Here is a 15,342-nt window from a genome sequence, read left to right on the forward strand (position 1 = left end):
AACTTAGTTTAGTTTTTGAATAATAAGCAGTTAAATAATTAAAGCTTTGCCTTGGCAATGCAAGGACTGAAGATTATTTCTCGCTGGCAATTTTCCAGACTTGCTAGTTGTCCCTGAGTCTTGGTAACATTCTGCTCATTAACTTCAGGAAGACGTCCAGGAGTAAAGATGCATTTGAAAGTGGCTGAAAATAGTTTGTAAAGCTCAGCTTTCCGGGCTCCACGTGAAATGACCGCACAGGCCGGTCACTGGGTCAAAAATCAATTAACGAAACAGGGGAAGTTTTCATGTCTTTATTTTTACATTAGCTCGAAAATCACAACCAAGAAGAAAGGCAACCACAGAATACAGTATTGTTATTGCTGTTTTTTTTTTTTTTCTCTTGGCAGGCTGGGTCGGGTGCCTTCCAGCCTCGCTGTGGATCCCTCGAAGTGGACGGTTCGCTCCGTGGCTTCTTCCCGGACCCCGCCACTGCGGAAACCGTCACTCGGTGGCCCCCGACTGGGTCAATGCGAGGACGCCCACTTCCTACCTTTGAGTCTCTCCGCTTCTCCAGGGTACACCCAACCCTTTCTCCAACCTAGCCGGAGTCCGAGAGTCCCAGTCCCGCCCCTCCAACCCGCCCCAGGCCAGGTGGGGATGCGCCCGGCCCCGGTCAGCCCTGGTCCCTGCAGTTCCGCGTCTGCGCAGCGGGCGAGGGGCTGGAGCGGGGCCGGCCGGGGAGGTGCAGGAGACGCGGGAGCCAATGGGCACGCTCGGGGGAGCCGGGCTGGCGGCGGTGGTGGCGGCCGGCCGGGCGCGCACTCTCAGGATGGAGAGCGAGCGCCCGGCATCGCAGGCGCGCTCCTCGGGCCTCCCGGCCCGGGGCGCCGACGGGGAGAGCCCGGGGGGCGGCGCCCCCTTCCCGGACAGCAGCGGCTCTTCCGCCCTGCTGCAGGCGGAGGTGCTGGATCTGGACGAGGACGAGGACGACCTGGAGGTGTTCAGCAAGGTGAGGGCGGCGGCGGCGAGTCCCGGGAAACTTCCAAGGCAACTCCGGGAGTTGCCAGCATTGCGCCGACAGCTGCCTCTGGCGCGCTCGCCCTCCCGGGGCGGCGGCTCTGAGCTGGGGATGGGTGAGGTCCCCCGGGCTGCTGGACTCCGCCTGCCAGCTCTGGCCGCACCCGGGGCCGCGTCGCCTCGGGGCCTCAAACCGCAACCGCTCCCTCCTCCGCACTTTGACCTTCCGTTCGGCGGGGCTGTGGCTTAGTGGAGTCTGCAAAGTTGTGATTTGTTTTCCCTTTCTGCTTCTCTGACACAGACATCTTCCTCGCGGCAGCTCCCGAACCTGGGAGGCTGGTGGCTCGAAATCGCTCCCGCCAGCTGCTTTTCGGGCGAGGCCAGCCCTGAACTCTGGGAGAGAGATCAGCCAAGTTGAGAGAAATTATTCTTAATTTAGTGTTGTTAGTTGTGGATTTGAGACTTGGGTGAGTCTCAGGTCCTGTGGGAATAGGTTCTAGGAAATCTCCCTGAACAGGAGAAAACGGTTGTTTCTAACAGGAAGCTCCTCCGCTGAGGAGCGAAGGATTTTTCAGAAGGGTGGTCAGCTACTGCCACCCAACCCACAGCCAGCGCTTTCGTTTTTCCTTGCCCCAGGGAAATTTAGGACCAAAGGCTCTTCTTTGCTTATTTTACAGTTGGAGAGAAATTGACTTGTGGGGGCTAGTGGTAGACTTCTGGTACGTGTAGACTGGTGGTTGTAATTAAAGGGTTTTAGAAAAGAAAAATACCTTTCTTGCAGGGAGGTTGAATGTCACTCCAGTTTCTCAAGTTGCTGCTGAGAGAAGACTTGAGTTCAGATCACAACGCTGTATTCATTACTAAGAAGCCTGTTCATTTTAATGTTACCTGGAGATATTAGGTAAAGCAAACGACCTACTTAACCACTGCATTTATTCTGGGAGAGCAAACCAAAGTTAGGAAGTGAACATCCATACTCTGACTCCAAAGAAGAGTATATAAAACTTATTTCTACTTCGGTTTAAATGGAATGATAGGCCCAGGTTTGTATTCCGAATATGTAAACAGACTATCACAGTGTTGTGCTCTTGACTTTTCTATTAAGTAGTAAAACAATGGAATTATTTTATGTTTAGTTGTAAAAGGTAAACTCTGCCTTTTTATATTCCACACATACTTTATGTTCAGATCAACGACAATTGGCCAGTTGGTTACTTTCTTTCCTTCTTTACATTGCTGTTTACATAAGGAATATTAGTCTATGGTTATGCATTGTGAAACTTTGGGATGGGATGTTGGAAATAGCAATAGTGTATCAGAATCATCGGGGTTTCTTTCTGTTTTGTTTTTTGTTTTTTGTTTTTTTTTTGTCGGGGCTGGACTCAAACTTCTGGCCTCAAGGGATTCTACCACCTCCAGCACCCAAAGGGCTTGGGATTACAGGCTTGAGCCACAATGCCTCGGATTGTTTTAAACTTGTCAAGTGGTTTCTCTTTCCCCAGATTCTAAGTGTCCTAGCTGGCTCTTAAGAATCAATGTTTAAATGAGGTCCTCTTGTCAGAGGCAGATCCAAGGTGAAGCTAATGAAATTGAAACTTCAATGCTATTCGTTTTCTTAGACCTCTGGGCGTGTTGGGGGTTGCTGGAGTTGCAGATGTTCTAGGTGGGAAGGAAATGATAGGTCCCAACCAGAAGCATTTCTAAATAAGCATTTCTGGTGAATTGCCTAAAGCTCTCTCAGACTAAGGAATCTAGATCTCCATGGCTGTAATCAATTATTGAGATTTCTTTTCTCATTCTGAATAATTTGTTTTTCTACCTGATTTTGTATTCTTTTAAAAGTGGACCTTCCAAACTCTATAAGCCCGTACACCTGGGTCCACCCTGCTTGTTAGTGTTAACTGCGCGTGTTGGATGCTTAGAAAAAGTTAAGAACAACTTCTGTAGAAACTGCCCACATAGGTTAAGGCAAAGATATAATATTAGTGAAAATCCAAAAAGAATAGTTGGAAAAGTTTAAAATTAGCCACTTCCATCCATTTCAATAAGTTTAGTTTCTCAACCGTTATCTGTAGTTAAGCAAGCAAATTTAGGAAATCCTGCTCCACGTGGCCTTCCCTTTCCACTGCCTTCCTTGCCTGCTGCTCTACAAAACACCACTGCTGTTCAGCCTACCCTAGGATGGAATCTCACAATTACTTATGAAGCATACTGTCCTTCCCTTGTCAGTACTTTGAGGTTGGCAAACTGCATATTCAATTTACATTCACCTTTATAGTCCTCTTATTCCCTTAGATTATTTGTGAATATTTGCCTGGTGCCCTCTTCCAGAAGCTTTTTAAAGAGTATGAATTTCCCCAGCACTTTGGGAGGCTGAGGCTGGCGGATCGCTTGAAGTCAGGAGTTCACAACCAGCCTGGCCAACATGGTGAAACCCCATCTTTAGTAAAAATACAAAAATTAGCCGGGTGTGGTGGTGGGAGCCTTTAATTCTAGCTACCTGGGAAGCTGAGGCAGGAGAATCGCTTGAACCGGAGAGGCAGAGGTTGCAGTGGGCTGAGATCACGCCACTGCATTCCTGCCTGAGTGACGGAGTGAGACTCTGTCTCAAAAGAAAAAGAAATTATTATTTTTTTTCCACAACATATTACAAGTACATGGCAAATATACATTTTGTGTTAAGTATGCTTTAAAAAAAAAGAAAGACAAGATTTAGTCCTTGCTATCACAATCTTATAGTCCAGGTAGGAAGATGTGACAAACTCTAAATGGCAATATAAATCAAGAGGGATGGAAAGTAAAACAAAGTTGTTCTGAATTTTCATATAATCCAGTGAGAAGAAAATGATGCCAGACCTCAAGAGAATGCAGAGGACATTGATTTAAAAGAACGAGGATAGATGTTAGAAGGAAGAGAACAGAACCAATCATACGAAAACAGTAAAATAAAAAAAAAAGAAAAAAGATACAAATGGTAACAAGAGCCTAAGAATTATTTTAGAACTAGGTCACAATGAGATGAGGCTTCCAAAAAATTTAACTGGAGAAAAAGGGCCAATTTCTTCATGTTTAAAGGAAAAAATCCTCCTCTTTGGGGGAAAAACAATAAATTAAAATAAATTGCCTTTATTTTTATTGAATACTGTATAGAAGAAACAGCTGTGGATACAGGGTATGTGATTAGGCCACAATGAAGCACTGAGCTGCTTATCTGGTACTCAGTAAGTGATAGCTCTAATTGGCCTCTTTAAAGATATTCAGGATCATAAAGTGAGATATATATCATCTAGGATAATCAGGGAACTTACAGATGTAATCATCCTCATCACCGCTAGTCATCTGAGAAATCGTGAAATGCAATAATGGTTCCCCGAAACTAGAGATACGTAAATATTGTTTTTAAAAATAATGGGCAAAAAGGAAGTTCTGGAAGGTACCAAACAGTAGATTTCATTTCAATCTCCAAAAAAGCCATGAAGTGAATTATTTAGTATGTTGTTTATAAACACTTCGAAAAAAACATGATCAATAGAAGCTACATGTTTCATAAGAATAATGAAAGACTTAAGATTGTGTTTATGGTAAATCAGAGTTATAATAACATGATTGAGCAAGGCTTTTGAAAAAAATCACTCATTTCTTCAGAAAAGGTTATTTATTTTTTGAGATGGAGTTTTGCTCTTATTACCTAGGTTGGAGTGCAGTGGCACAATCTTGGCTTACTGCAACCTCTGCCTCCTGGGTTCAAGCGATTCTCCTGCCTCAGCCTCCTGAGTAGCTGGGATTACAGGCATGAGCCACCATGCCCCGCTAATTTTTTGTATTTTTAGTAGAGACAGGTTTCACCATGTTGGCCAGGCTGGTCTCGAACTCCTGACCTCAGGTGATCCACCTGTCTCGACCTCCCAAAATGCAGGGATTACAGGCGGGAGCCACTATGCCCAGCTGAAAAGGTTATTTTTGAAAGAATAAAGTTGAGAAGTCTAACATACACATGTATACATATCTTTATATATATATGTTTTCTTTGTCAATTTGGAAATTCAGTATAGTGATGGAGCGGCATAATTATACTATTCATCTAGTCTATCAAATAATTGGAAAAAGATTAGGAAGTCCTGCTTACTAATTTCTCACATATATTCTCTGCACAGTCTCTATTTGGTTTCTGTTGTGTACCTATATCAGTCATTACTCTGATAAAAATCAAAATTCTCTCCAATGATTTAAATGAGAGTTGAATGTGGGGACTATTTATGGAATTATTGGCAGAGTTAGTGAACAAACAAGGAATACTGAGGCATTTAGAGAGTTGTAGTGGGAAAAAGCTATTAGCATCCCTAGCTTTAAAAGGACAAGAAATGGAAATAGCATTGCTGGAAACCAGTCAGACCTGGAGCTGTGGAGATGGAGACACTTCTTCAGGAAATGCATTTACAGAGAGAGGTAGCTACTGCCGGAAACGTTCCAAAGCAGGAGGAAATAAGGGGTATGTTCCCTGAATTCCTCTCCTCCTGCCCTTGGATCTCCTGCTTGCACTCCTCTTTGAGTGATCTTGCTAAGGTGATGTCATCTATAGGTGCCAGCCTCCTAGGGCACAGAAAATAGATGGGTGGGGTCATAGGACATAGTACAACAATGTGGAGAGTTACTTCCAATAAAGGTGGCTGTGTCAGTATCTCTCATTCTATATGCTCTTCTATGATGTGACCTGCCACTCTCCTGTGGAGAGATGGAATAAGTGCTGCTTTCCTTGAACTTCGGTGGGATTATGATTGCCTTGATCTATAGGATATGGTGGAAGTGATGCTGTGCAACTTCCCAGGCTAGATCATGAAAGGGGATGTAGGTTTCGTGTTGTCCAGTTGGGACACTGTGCTTTTTGGAGCACCATGTAAGAAATGCAACCTAAAACCTGCATGTTAGGAAACCCGTGTTACATTGAAACCACATGTAAATGCTTGGTCAGCAGCCCCAGCCGAAGTCCCTGGCACTCTCCAGCATTAAGTGGCAGGCTTTCATGTGAAGATGTCTGTATGATTTCAGCCTCCAGCATTCATGTGCCCTCAGCCATCAAGTCTTTTCAGTTGAGCCCTCATGTATAATGGAGGAGACACAAGCCATTTCTGCTGTGTGCTGCCTGAATTCCTGCCTAAACCAGTGAGCATAATATAATCTAAAACAATAAAATCATTTTATACGACTATGTTTTCAGATGGTTTGTTACACAGCAGTAGTAACTATAACAATAGCTAATAGTCTGTATATCATAATCAGCCTTCCAAATCTTTTGATAAGTTAGAACATTGTATTCAGAAGTAGACTATGAAATTTAATTGGGATAAATATGAAGTTCTGAAGAAAGCTCCATTAGTCATTGTAAGTAAAAATACCATTAAGATATAAGCTTAGTGGTTAGGAGTAGAAACTCTCTTTTCTTTTTATTTGAGACAAGGTCTCACTCTGTCACCCAGGCTAGAGTGCAGTGGCGTGATTTTGGCTCACTGCATCCTCCACCTCCCAAGGCTCAAGCTATCCTCCCACCTCAGCCTCCCCAGTAGCTGGGACTACAGGTGCACACTGCCACACACAGTATTTTTTTTTTTTTTTTTTTTTTTTTGTATTTTTAGTGGAGATGGGGTTTTGCCATGTTGTCCAAGCTGGTCTCGAATTCCTGACCTAGGTGATCTGCCCACCTCGGCCTCCCAAAGTGCTGGGATTGCAGGTGTGAGCCACCACACCTGGTCCAGGAGTAGGGACTCTAACTACATTGCCTGCATTTGAAATCCTGGCTGCACTGCTTACTAGCATTGTTGCCTAAGGCAAGTAACTTAATGTCAATGTGTCAGATTTTTCATCTGTAAAATGAGGATAAATACTAACATGACGATTACATGACCTAATATATATGTTCCCCTTTCCCTAAGGCCTACATCCTGATCTTGTCTTAGTGGGCCTTACTGTTTTGATGATTAGGGAAAAAAAAACGAAAACACAATAGGGCTGATCCAGGACTATTTATTTCTCTTGCAAAAAATTTCACTCTGTGCCATTATAGCTGTCTTATAGGTTAAATATTCTTTTATATTTATCCTTGGGGAGGAAGTCTAGGTAGGTGAAGTAGAAAGAAGGTGAAAAGCTCTAAGTTTCTCTTTTTGAGGTAGCATATGTGATCAACAATAAAACCAAAACAAATAAGGAAACTTCAGAATAAGTTTGGGGAGACCTTGTATAGGACCATTTTATGTGCAAACATTCCCAGTGGTTTTCAGTGACTGAAAAACTAGTATACACAAATGACATGATATTGAATTTAAACACCATATTTTCAAGGTCATATAGGGTATTAATTTTAATGTAAATTTGAACTGTCCATGCCACTTCAGAAGATCCATTCCACTCTCAGCGTTTTAAAAGGAGAGTTAACAGTCGATGTCAAAAAATGGCAGAGGAATATGGTCTCATCTTCAGATGCCAGTGCTTTGTTATGGATTCTTTGGAATACTGTGTTAAGATGGAGGTGAAATCTGGTCCGGGCTTAGAAAGAGGGCTTAGATCCATTAACACTGTCTTCCTTTGGCACAGGAAGTAGCAACAGTCTTGTCACATATTTGCTATCCATGAAAGAGAATCAACTAAGGGATTTCACTGATTATATGTTCTGGTAACCATGGCCTGTGAAGAAAGTCTGGCGAAGAATAAAAAGTGATTTAGCTTGGAAGAGAGGGGTTAATTCTTTTAATAACTCCTTATGAAGACTTACTATGATCTAGGTGGATTAAATGTTTACAGTTTTGAAGGGCAAAACTAGGACCACTGGGTCCAAAAATATAGAGAAGTTTCAGGTTAATTCAGAAAATAGATTTCTAATTAAAGGTTCCAAAATGAAAGGGATTACCCAACAGGATCATGAATTCTGTCACTAAAAATGTTCTGGTACAAGCTGGATGACTAACTGTCCCAGAGGAGAGGAGGGTGGGACAGTTGAACTGTCCTTTTTTACTATTAAGAGGCTGTTCCAATGGAATTTTAACTTACTAAATTTGACTGTAAGAGCAGTGGAAAGTCTTAATTATATGGGCCGATTTATCCCTTCAGTTTAGTTCCAACTGGACTATGTTCTGCCATTCTCCAATTCCTAATTTCTCTTCCCAAACCCGTTGTCTTTTCCGTTTAATTTTCTCCTAGTGATGTAATAATTCCTTAGGTGTCCAGGATAAAATCCTCAGTGTTTACCTTCTAATCATCCCTCTCATGCACTGTCCAAGTCTGTTCATATATCTGAATGTCCCCATCATTTTTACCTTTTTGATATCTCTGGAATTAGTGCCTTCTTTCAGTTTCCTCTCCTATGTTTGGAGTGGTTATGTAGTTACCTCTGAGAACTATTAAAATAGCTTCATAAGGTCTTCATTCTCCTAATATTCTGCCCCCATTCTATGTGTTCCCAGCAAATCAGTGTTTCCAGAGCACACAGCTCTGATCATATTGTCGCCATTTGCCATTCACAGCTGTTGATGATTAGGCTGTCAGCCTTCTCCTTCACCACCACTCTCTTTCCTGGAGAGCCTCACTGTTCAGTTCCATGACCGTTACATCACCTGGGGGCTGGTTACAAATGCAGTCTCAGACCCAGTGAATTGGAATCTGATTTAAACAGGATTTGTGGTGATTTGTTTCCACCATACAATTTGAGAAGCACTGATCTAGGTTGGTCCGCTTGCCACTATGTGAACTTACTGTGTATTTTTCTACTTTTGTATAGTTATTGTTAGGGCAGTGAAACAAAACCTTTTCTGTTACTCATCATCCCTAAGAACCTTCTTCAATCCTCAGCTGGAATTAATTTGTGCTCTCCATACTAGTGCTCCAGTCTGTGCTCTCCATACTAGTGTTTTGAATCATCTAATGCTTAATACATTCTGCCTTATAAATAGATATTATTTCTCTTTTCCAAGATCTTGATTGCTCACCTATTTTCAATAGATTAAGCTCCTCGAAGGTAGGAGAGTAGGAACTCTATTTACAGAATAAATACATTAGTGAATGACAGAGCCTCTGACTTTTTCATATTTATAGAGACAGTTATTACAGCAATTTGCTGGTGATCTGTTTTTAGTGAATTCAGTTTGTATCATACTGGTCTTTCCTGTCAGGATACTAAACTACATAGAATTAAATTAGTCTTAATTAATGGTGAGTAATGTTATTGTTTGATGATACAGAGAGCTATGTTGAGCCTCAATCCTGAACAAAATCTCCCATTTAGGTTTTATTAGAAGAAATAAACACAAAGCATAAACAACCCAAGATAATAATTTAGAAACCTTCTTTTACTTGAAAAAAAAGACATATTAAGCTATTAATACTATAATAGCACCTGTCTCAGGGAGCTTGGTTACAAGTAGTGGAAGCCAACTCTGGCAGGAAAGAAGTGCAGTCTTGAATATGAGATTGCTCACAGAGTAGATGTAAAGGCTGGAAATGCAGGTGCAGAAAGGGACAGGCGCTAGCAGAAACTATAGCCAATTATAGAGTCGTGTGCTGTGTAAGAACGTTTTGGTCAATGATGGACTGCCTAAGATTGTAATACTGTGTTTTTACTGTGCCTTTTCTAATCATGCGTTAACAGCTGCCTACAGTTTTCAGAACAGTAACGTGTACAGGTTTGTAGCCTAGGATCAATAGACTATACCATCTAGCCTATGTGTGAAGTAGGGTATACCATCCAGGTTTGTGTAAGTGAACTCTATGATGTTCACACAATGACAAAATTTCCTAAGGATGCATTTCTCAGAACCTGTCCCCATCGTTAAACAACACATGCCTGTATTCGGAAAGGGGATTGGATGTTGTATAAACAAAGAAAAAAAATTATGAGGACCTATAGGAAAGAGAGCTACAGCTCTTTTATGTAGAGACAGTGAGTTTTAGTTATTTATTTATTTATTGGTCAGGAGCAATGAGGAAAGTTATTACAAATATTTTGAGAAAATGATGTTAAAAGGCTCTAGATTTAAACTTAGTGTACTCTAAAAAGAATACTTTATTTCTGTGAGTTTTAAAGATAAAAGTTTTATGTTTGTATCCTTGAGGGTCCTCATAGCCTGCTGTAGTTTTACAAGTAGCTAGTGTGATCAAAAGGAAACACAGATTCAATAGCTATGTGGTTACAGTGTTCAAAATTTATTTTATTCATGTTTGTTTATTTGTGTCCCACACTTTCCAAAGAAGATACGAGACTAAAAGTTAAACATTTTCATTGGAATCACCTTAAGTATATACTTTACAGTTTTCTCAATAAACAGGTAAAGAGTTATATGCTTAAAAGATTTTGCTTGTTTTAAACAGAATATTTGATTAACTTTGGATTGCATGTATCAATCAAGCTGGATAGTAGTGTGTTACCTCTAGTATTAATAAAAAAAGACAATTAAAATTATTAGCAACTACTGACATAAAAATCTGCTTATGTTAAAACATAGGGTTAAACCAACAGTTTTAACATTGAAATAGAAAAATTTTATTATTTTTTGACTTTGAGAAATGCTTTTATATCACATGCTCTTTTTTCTTTTTAAATTCAATTTCATTGAGTATAATTTACATACCATGAAATTCACCCATTTTGGGTGAATGATTTTTTTAAAGATAATTAACCAGATTGTACAACTATCACTATAAACCAGTTTTAGAACATTTTCATCTCCCCAGTATGATCCATTATGCCTGTTTACAGTTAATCTCTGTTTTCTCTCTGTCATAGACAAAAACCACTCATCTAAATTTTCTGTTTATATAAATTTGTCTTTTTAGGTAATTTCAAATAAATAGAATCATATTATATATGCTTTATCACAATTTTGAGTTTCGTTTGTCATGTTTTTAGGTTCATTTCTATTATAAAAATGATTTTATATCATAGTTTTTAGATAAGTTTTTGTTTTAAAATAAACAAGCTGAATCATTTAAATTGAAATATTAAGAAAAAAAGTCTGTTTAGAATGAAAATGAAAGCCTTATGTGTAACCAGAAACAAATGGCAAATTCTTGGTATATGAATCTTGAAAATTAGAAAAAATTAATCCCTAATTTGTTCTGAGAAAAATATGCATGTGTATTTTGTAATCTAATTGAACACTGAATGCTGTCTTCATCAGCTTTCACTAGGTTATGCTGCAGTACAACCTCGAGATTTCAGTGGCTTGCTTACAACTAAGTTTTCTTTCTTGCTCGTGTATCTGTCAGCTGTGGCTAAACTGTGATTCTGCTCTCGGCTTTGACTCTGTTCCACATATCTTCTTCATTTTGGGATCAAGACTGAAGCAGTAACCCCTAACTGGGACATGCCACTCCTGTGACAGACGGAAAATAATATGAGCACTGGTGGAAATAGACAGTGGCTCCAGATCTTCTACCCAGATACTGCCATTGTCCAAAGCAAGTAACTGGTCAAACCAATTGGGAGGCACTGAAAATCACCTGGCAACTGGCCAGGAGATGTAATCCTCTCACAGGAAGAAGAGGGATCATTAGGAACAATCAGACCACCCCTAACAATGGTTTTGTGGCAAAGTTATAGGCAAATGGCATCTTAGACCTTTCTGAATGAATAAAACCAATTTTTTAAAATAGAGTATTAAATACAAGAAATAAAATTTTCTACTAAGTAAGAAATTATTCAAGTGTAATCAAGATAAATGGAGCTGCATTTGATATGATTAATCACCTCCAATTGGCTAATGCTCATGAAGAGTCTGAATAAGACCATACAGATACTTAACAATCTCTGGCTATGTAACAAGTGTTTTACTTTGGGATTTTCAGGTGTAACATTCATTTATCACAGAGTGCTCCTCCCTTTTTAAAAGACTATTAGATAAAATATATGAATACTTGAATTCTGATACAGCAAATGTGAAAATGAGCTTTGCTGGTCATTCCTTCATCACAGTCTATGTTCCAGCCACATGTCTTCTTTCTGTTCCTTAAATATTCTTCCTGCCTTGGGCCTCATTGGTCCGTCCGACTGGAATCCTGCTCTCCAAGTGTTTTGTATAGCTGACTCCTCCTCACGTTACCTTCTCACGTTACCTCCTCAATTTCCCTGACAGCTCTATGGAAAGCATTCTTCCTGCTCCCTGCAGCCCCTTTATTCAGCAACCTGCTCCATTTTTTCCTAACACTTATTCTTCTTATCTGAAATTATCTTACTTATCTATAGATTTGCTCATTATATGTACCCTCCTCTTCCCTCTCAACTAAAGTATAAGCTTCATGAGAGCAGGAACTCTACCAGTCTTGGCCACTATCGTATCCCCAGCCCAGTGCCTGACACATGGGTGATATCCAGTGAACATTTGTTAAATGAAATCAAAGTACTATACTGAGTACTTTTCGTGTGCACATGGATGGTGAGGGTGGTTGAGTCTTGCTGTCAATTAAGAGATAAGTGATTTGGGGAGAATGATTATCATCCCTGTACCACACATTTATTCAACTGTAAAATATGGACAATTATACTTCCATCAGATTGTTGAGAGAATTAAATGAAATAATGCATGTATATGTTGCTAAGGCACATAGTCTCTGGCACTTAGAAAACTCTCAGTATTTCCTGTTATGGTATATAAGATTAATATTTTGTTTTTGACTTGTGTAAGCAGCCACTTTGAATTTGTAGTGAGCTCTTCAGAGGATCACAAAAATATACTGGTTTCTATCTTTGAGGAACCTATACTTATTTAAGGGAAAATATTGTGGCAATAGGTTGATAATCTAGATGGGGCTATATGTACATCTACTTAGTTAAGTATAGAAAGTTTGGAAAAATTTTCTGTGGATATAAAGGCTCCATGGAGATAAAACATAGGAGGGTAGGGTACTTTTAATTTGAAATAATTAGAGCACATGTTTTTAAATTACCAGAATTTTGGTATCACTTTCAACAGTATTGTTTCTTAAGTGATACAGTATGTGCATAATTCCCTCTTTGAGTGAGTCCTTTCATGTAATATCTGCCAGGCAATTTAGAATTCCTGGGAGATTAGAATGTTTGGTGAATCTGTTTTAATTACCGACTGGTTTTCCCGATATGTGTATAAGCATATATTGTCCCTTGAGAAATGCTCTGTCAATTGGTTGGTGGAGTTAGATATCTAGGCCCTTTCTCTGGAGAATATCTATAAAGACAACACTTTGGTTTAGGGGAATAGCTGTAGTTTACGATAAGACAGGATCCATTTTAGACATGCCTAGTAAGGGCACAGTCAGCTGGTTGTGCTCCTTAAAACCACTTCTGATTACATTCCTGAGTTGGGTCTGCAGCGATCTCTGTCTGTAGGACATATATTAAACCTCTTGGTAAGTTCTGGTTAGAGAAATTATTTTCCCTGGCTTGTTTTGCTTCCAGTTAGTCATCATTGAAACACAGTTGGGTAGTTGGCTGATACTGTGTTTTATGTGCGTATCCATTACCCCAAACTTGTTTTAAGGCAATTTCAGTTGACCTTCTATCATTTGTAGATTTAGCATTCATGGCTTTAAAATATTTTTGACATGCAATAATATGACATATCGCTGAGGCACATGTGTGAACTGCATCAGTGTGCTGAAGGATGTGCTTAGTCAGGGAGGCTTTCCTACCTTTCAGCCTTAGTATTTTATTTGTTGTTGACTTGTTTTTGCTTATATATGGAGTTGTCTTTATTGTGGTGATTAAAAACATTGATTTGTGAGTGTATCTGTCTGAGTGTAAAAAATGTCCCTAGCAGAAAGGGAAATGCTACAAATCTGGAACTTACCTCTGCCTACCTACCACTTGTCAAGAGGACTTTATTTTTATTTCTAAGTTTCATTAGAAAACTGAAAAGAGGCTGGGTGTGGTGGCTAACTCCTATAATCCCAGCACTTTGGGAGGCTGAGGTAGGAGCACTGCTTGATGCCAGGAGTTTGAGACAAGCCTGGACAACATGGTGAGACCTTGTCTCTACAAAAAAATTTAAAGAAATAGTCAGGTGTGGTGGCTCCTGCCTATAGTCCTAGGTAATTGGAAGGCTGAAGAAGGAGGATCTCTTGAGCCCAGAAATTTGAGGTTACAGTAAACTGTGATTGCGCCACTACACTCTAGCTTGGACAAAAGAGCAAGACCCTGTCTCTAAAACAAAAGACAAAAATCGAAACAAAACTGTGGAAAGACACTATATACTTAACCTACTCAAACATACCTTTTGAAAACTTTCAAAATGACTTTTATTATGTAATATTTTCATACATATGAAACACTATACATGTTTATAAAATATCTGTCTATATTATATAGCTGTCTATATAATATCTATAGTGTAAAGTAGGAACAAGCAACAGCTTGTGGGCCAAATCTGGTTGACCTTTTATAAATAAAGTTTTATTGGGACACAGTCACACCTAATTATTTATGTATTGTCTATGACAGCTTTTACACTACAGTGGCCAAGATGAGAAGTTGTGACAGAAACCAGATGGCCTATAAAGCCCGAAATATTTACCATCTGGCCCTTTACAGAAAATTTTTGCAGATTCTTGGTAATAGAATGATAAAATTTGTATCCATGCCCCACTCCTCAGCTTAAGAAATAAAACATTCAAAAATTTTGACATCCCTGTGTTCCCCTCAATAGATTATCCTTCTCCTATGAAAAAGAAACTAATAATCTGAATTTTATGTTTATCATTTGTTTGGTTATTATAGAAGTTTATATAGGTATCTTGAAGTAATATATTTTAAAGATTTACTGATTTGGGGGCCTTGAATGTTTTAGGACTTCAAAAAGTGATACCATCCTGTGCAAATTCTCCTCTAATTTGCTTTTTTTCTCCTAATACTTAGTTTATGAGAATTGGCCATATTGCTGCATGAAGTTGTAGTTTATTTTCATTGCTCTGTAGTATGCACACCCTTATATGCATATTTCACTATTTATTCATTTTTCTGTTTCTAGTATTTTTCTAATTTCCAGCAATGCTTTGTTGAATACACTTGTACTTCCTCAGGTTCTGTATGTTACAGAGCTGTATACTGACCATGTACATTTATTTTTGCTTTAGATTTCTATTTAACTTCATGGGAAACTGAAAAAAGTGAATTCAGTGATGAGTCCCAGGGACCCCTGTCATATTTTGATGTAAGATTTTGACCCCTGTCATACTTGAGCTTATTGGCCATTAGCTCAAATCCTGATTCTTTCACTTAATAGCAGTTACTGTTTGAACAAGTAATTTAATCTGAAAATAAGAGGGGAAAGAGCACTTACCAACAGTATTTCTGTCTTTCTAACAAGGGGGAAAATATACTCTGCAGGAGTG

At 39.5% G+C, this 15,342-nt stretch overlaps 1 protein-coding gene across 5 annotated transcripts in view; it reads left to right on the forward strand.

Annotated features, from left to right (window-relative positions):
- The first annotated feature begins 441 nt into the window (after positions 1–441).
- Positions 442–15,342, forward strand: part of SNX7 (sorting nexin 7) — a 105,447-nt gene continuing 90,546 nt past the window's right edge. For 2 of the 5 annotated variants that reach the window (XM_063624348.1, XM_063624350.1), the window contains exon 1: positions 691–991. In XM_063624348.1, the coding sequence (XP_063480418.1) occupies positions 746–991 (246 nt within the window). In that variant the 5' untranslated portion in view covers positions 691–745. Of the gene's footprint in view, positions 558–689; positions 992–15,342 lie in introns of those variants that run through there. The other 3 variants (XM_063624349.1, XM_063624347.1, XM_063624346.1) reach the window with 3 other exon arrangements.

The sequence above is a fragment of the Symphalangus syndactylus genome, chromosome 12 (assembly GCF_028878055.3).
Source record: "Symphalangus syndactylus isolate Jambi chromosome 12, NHGRI_mSymSyn1-v2.1_pri, whole genome shotgun sequence".
Lineage (NCBI taxonomy): Eukaryota > Metazoa > Chordata > Mammalia > Primates > Hylobatidae > Symphalangus > Symphalangus syndactylus.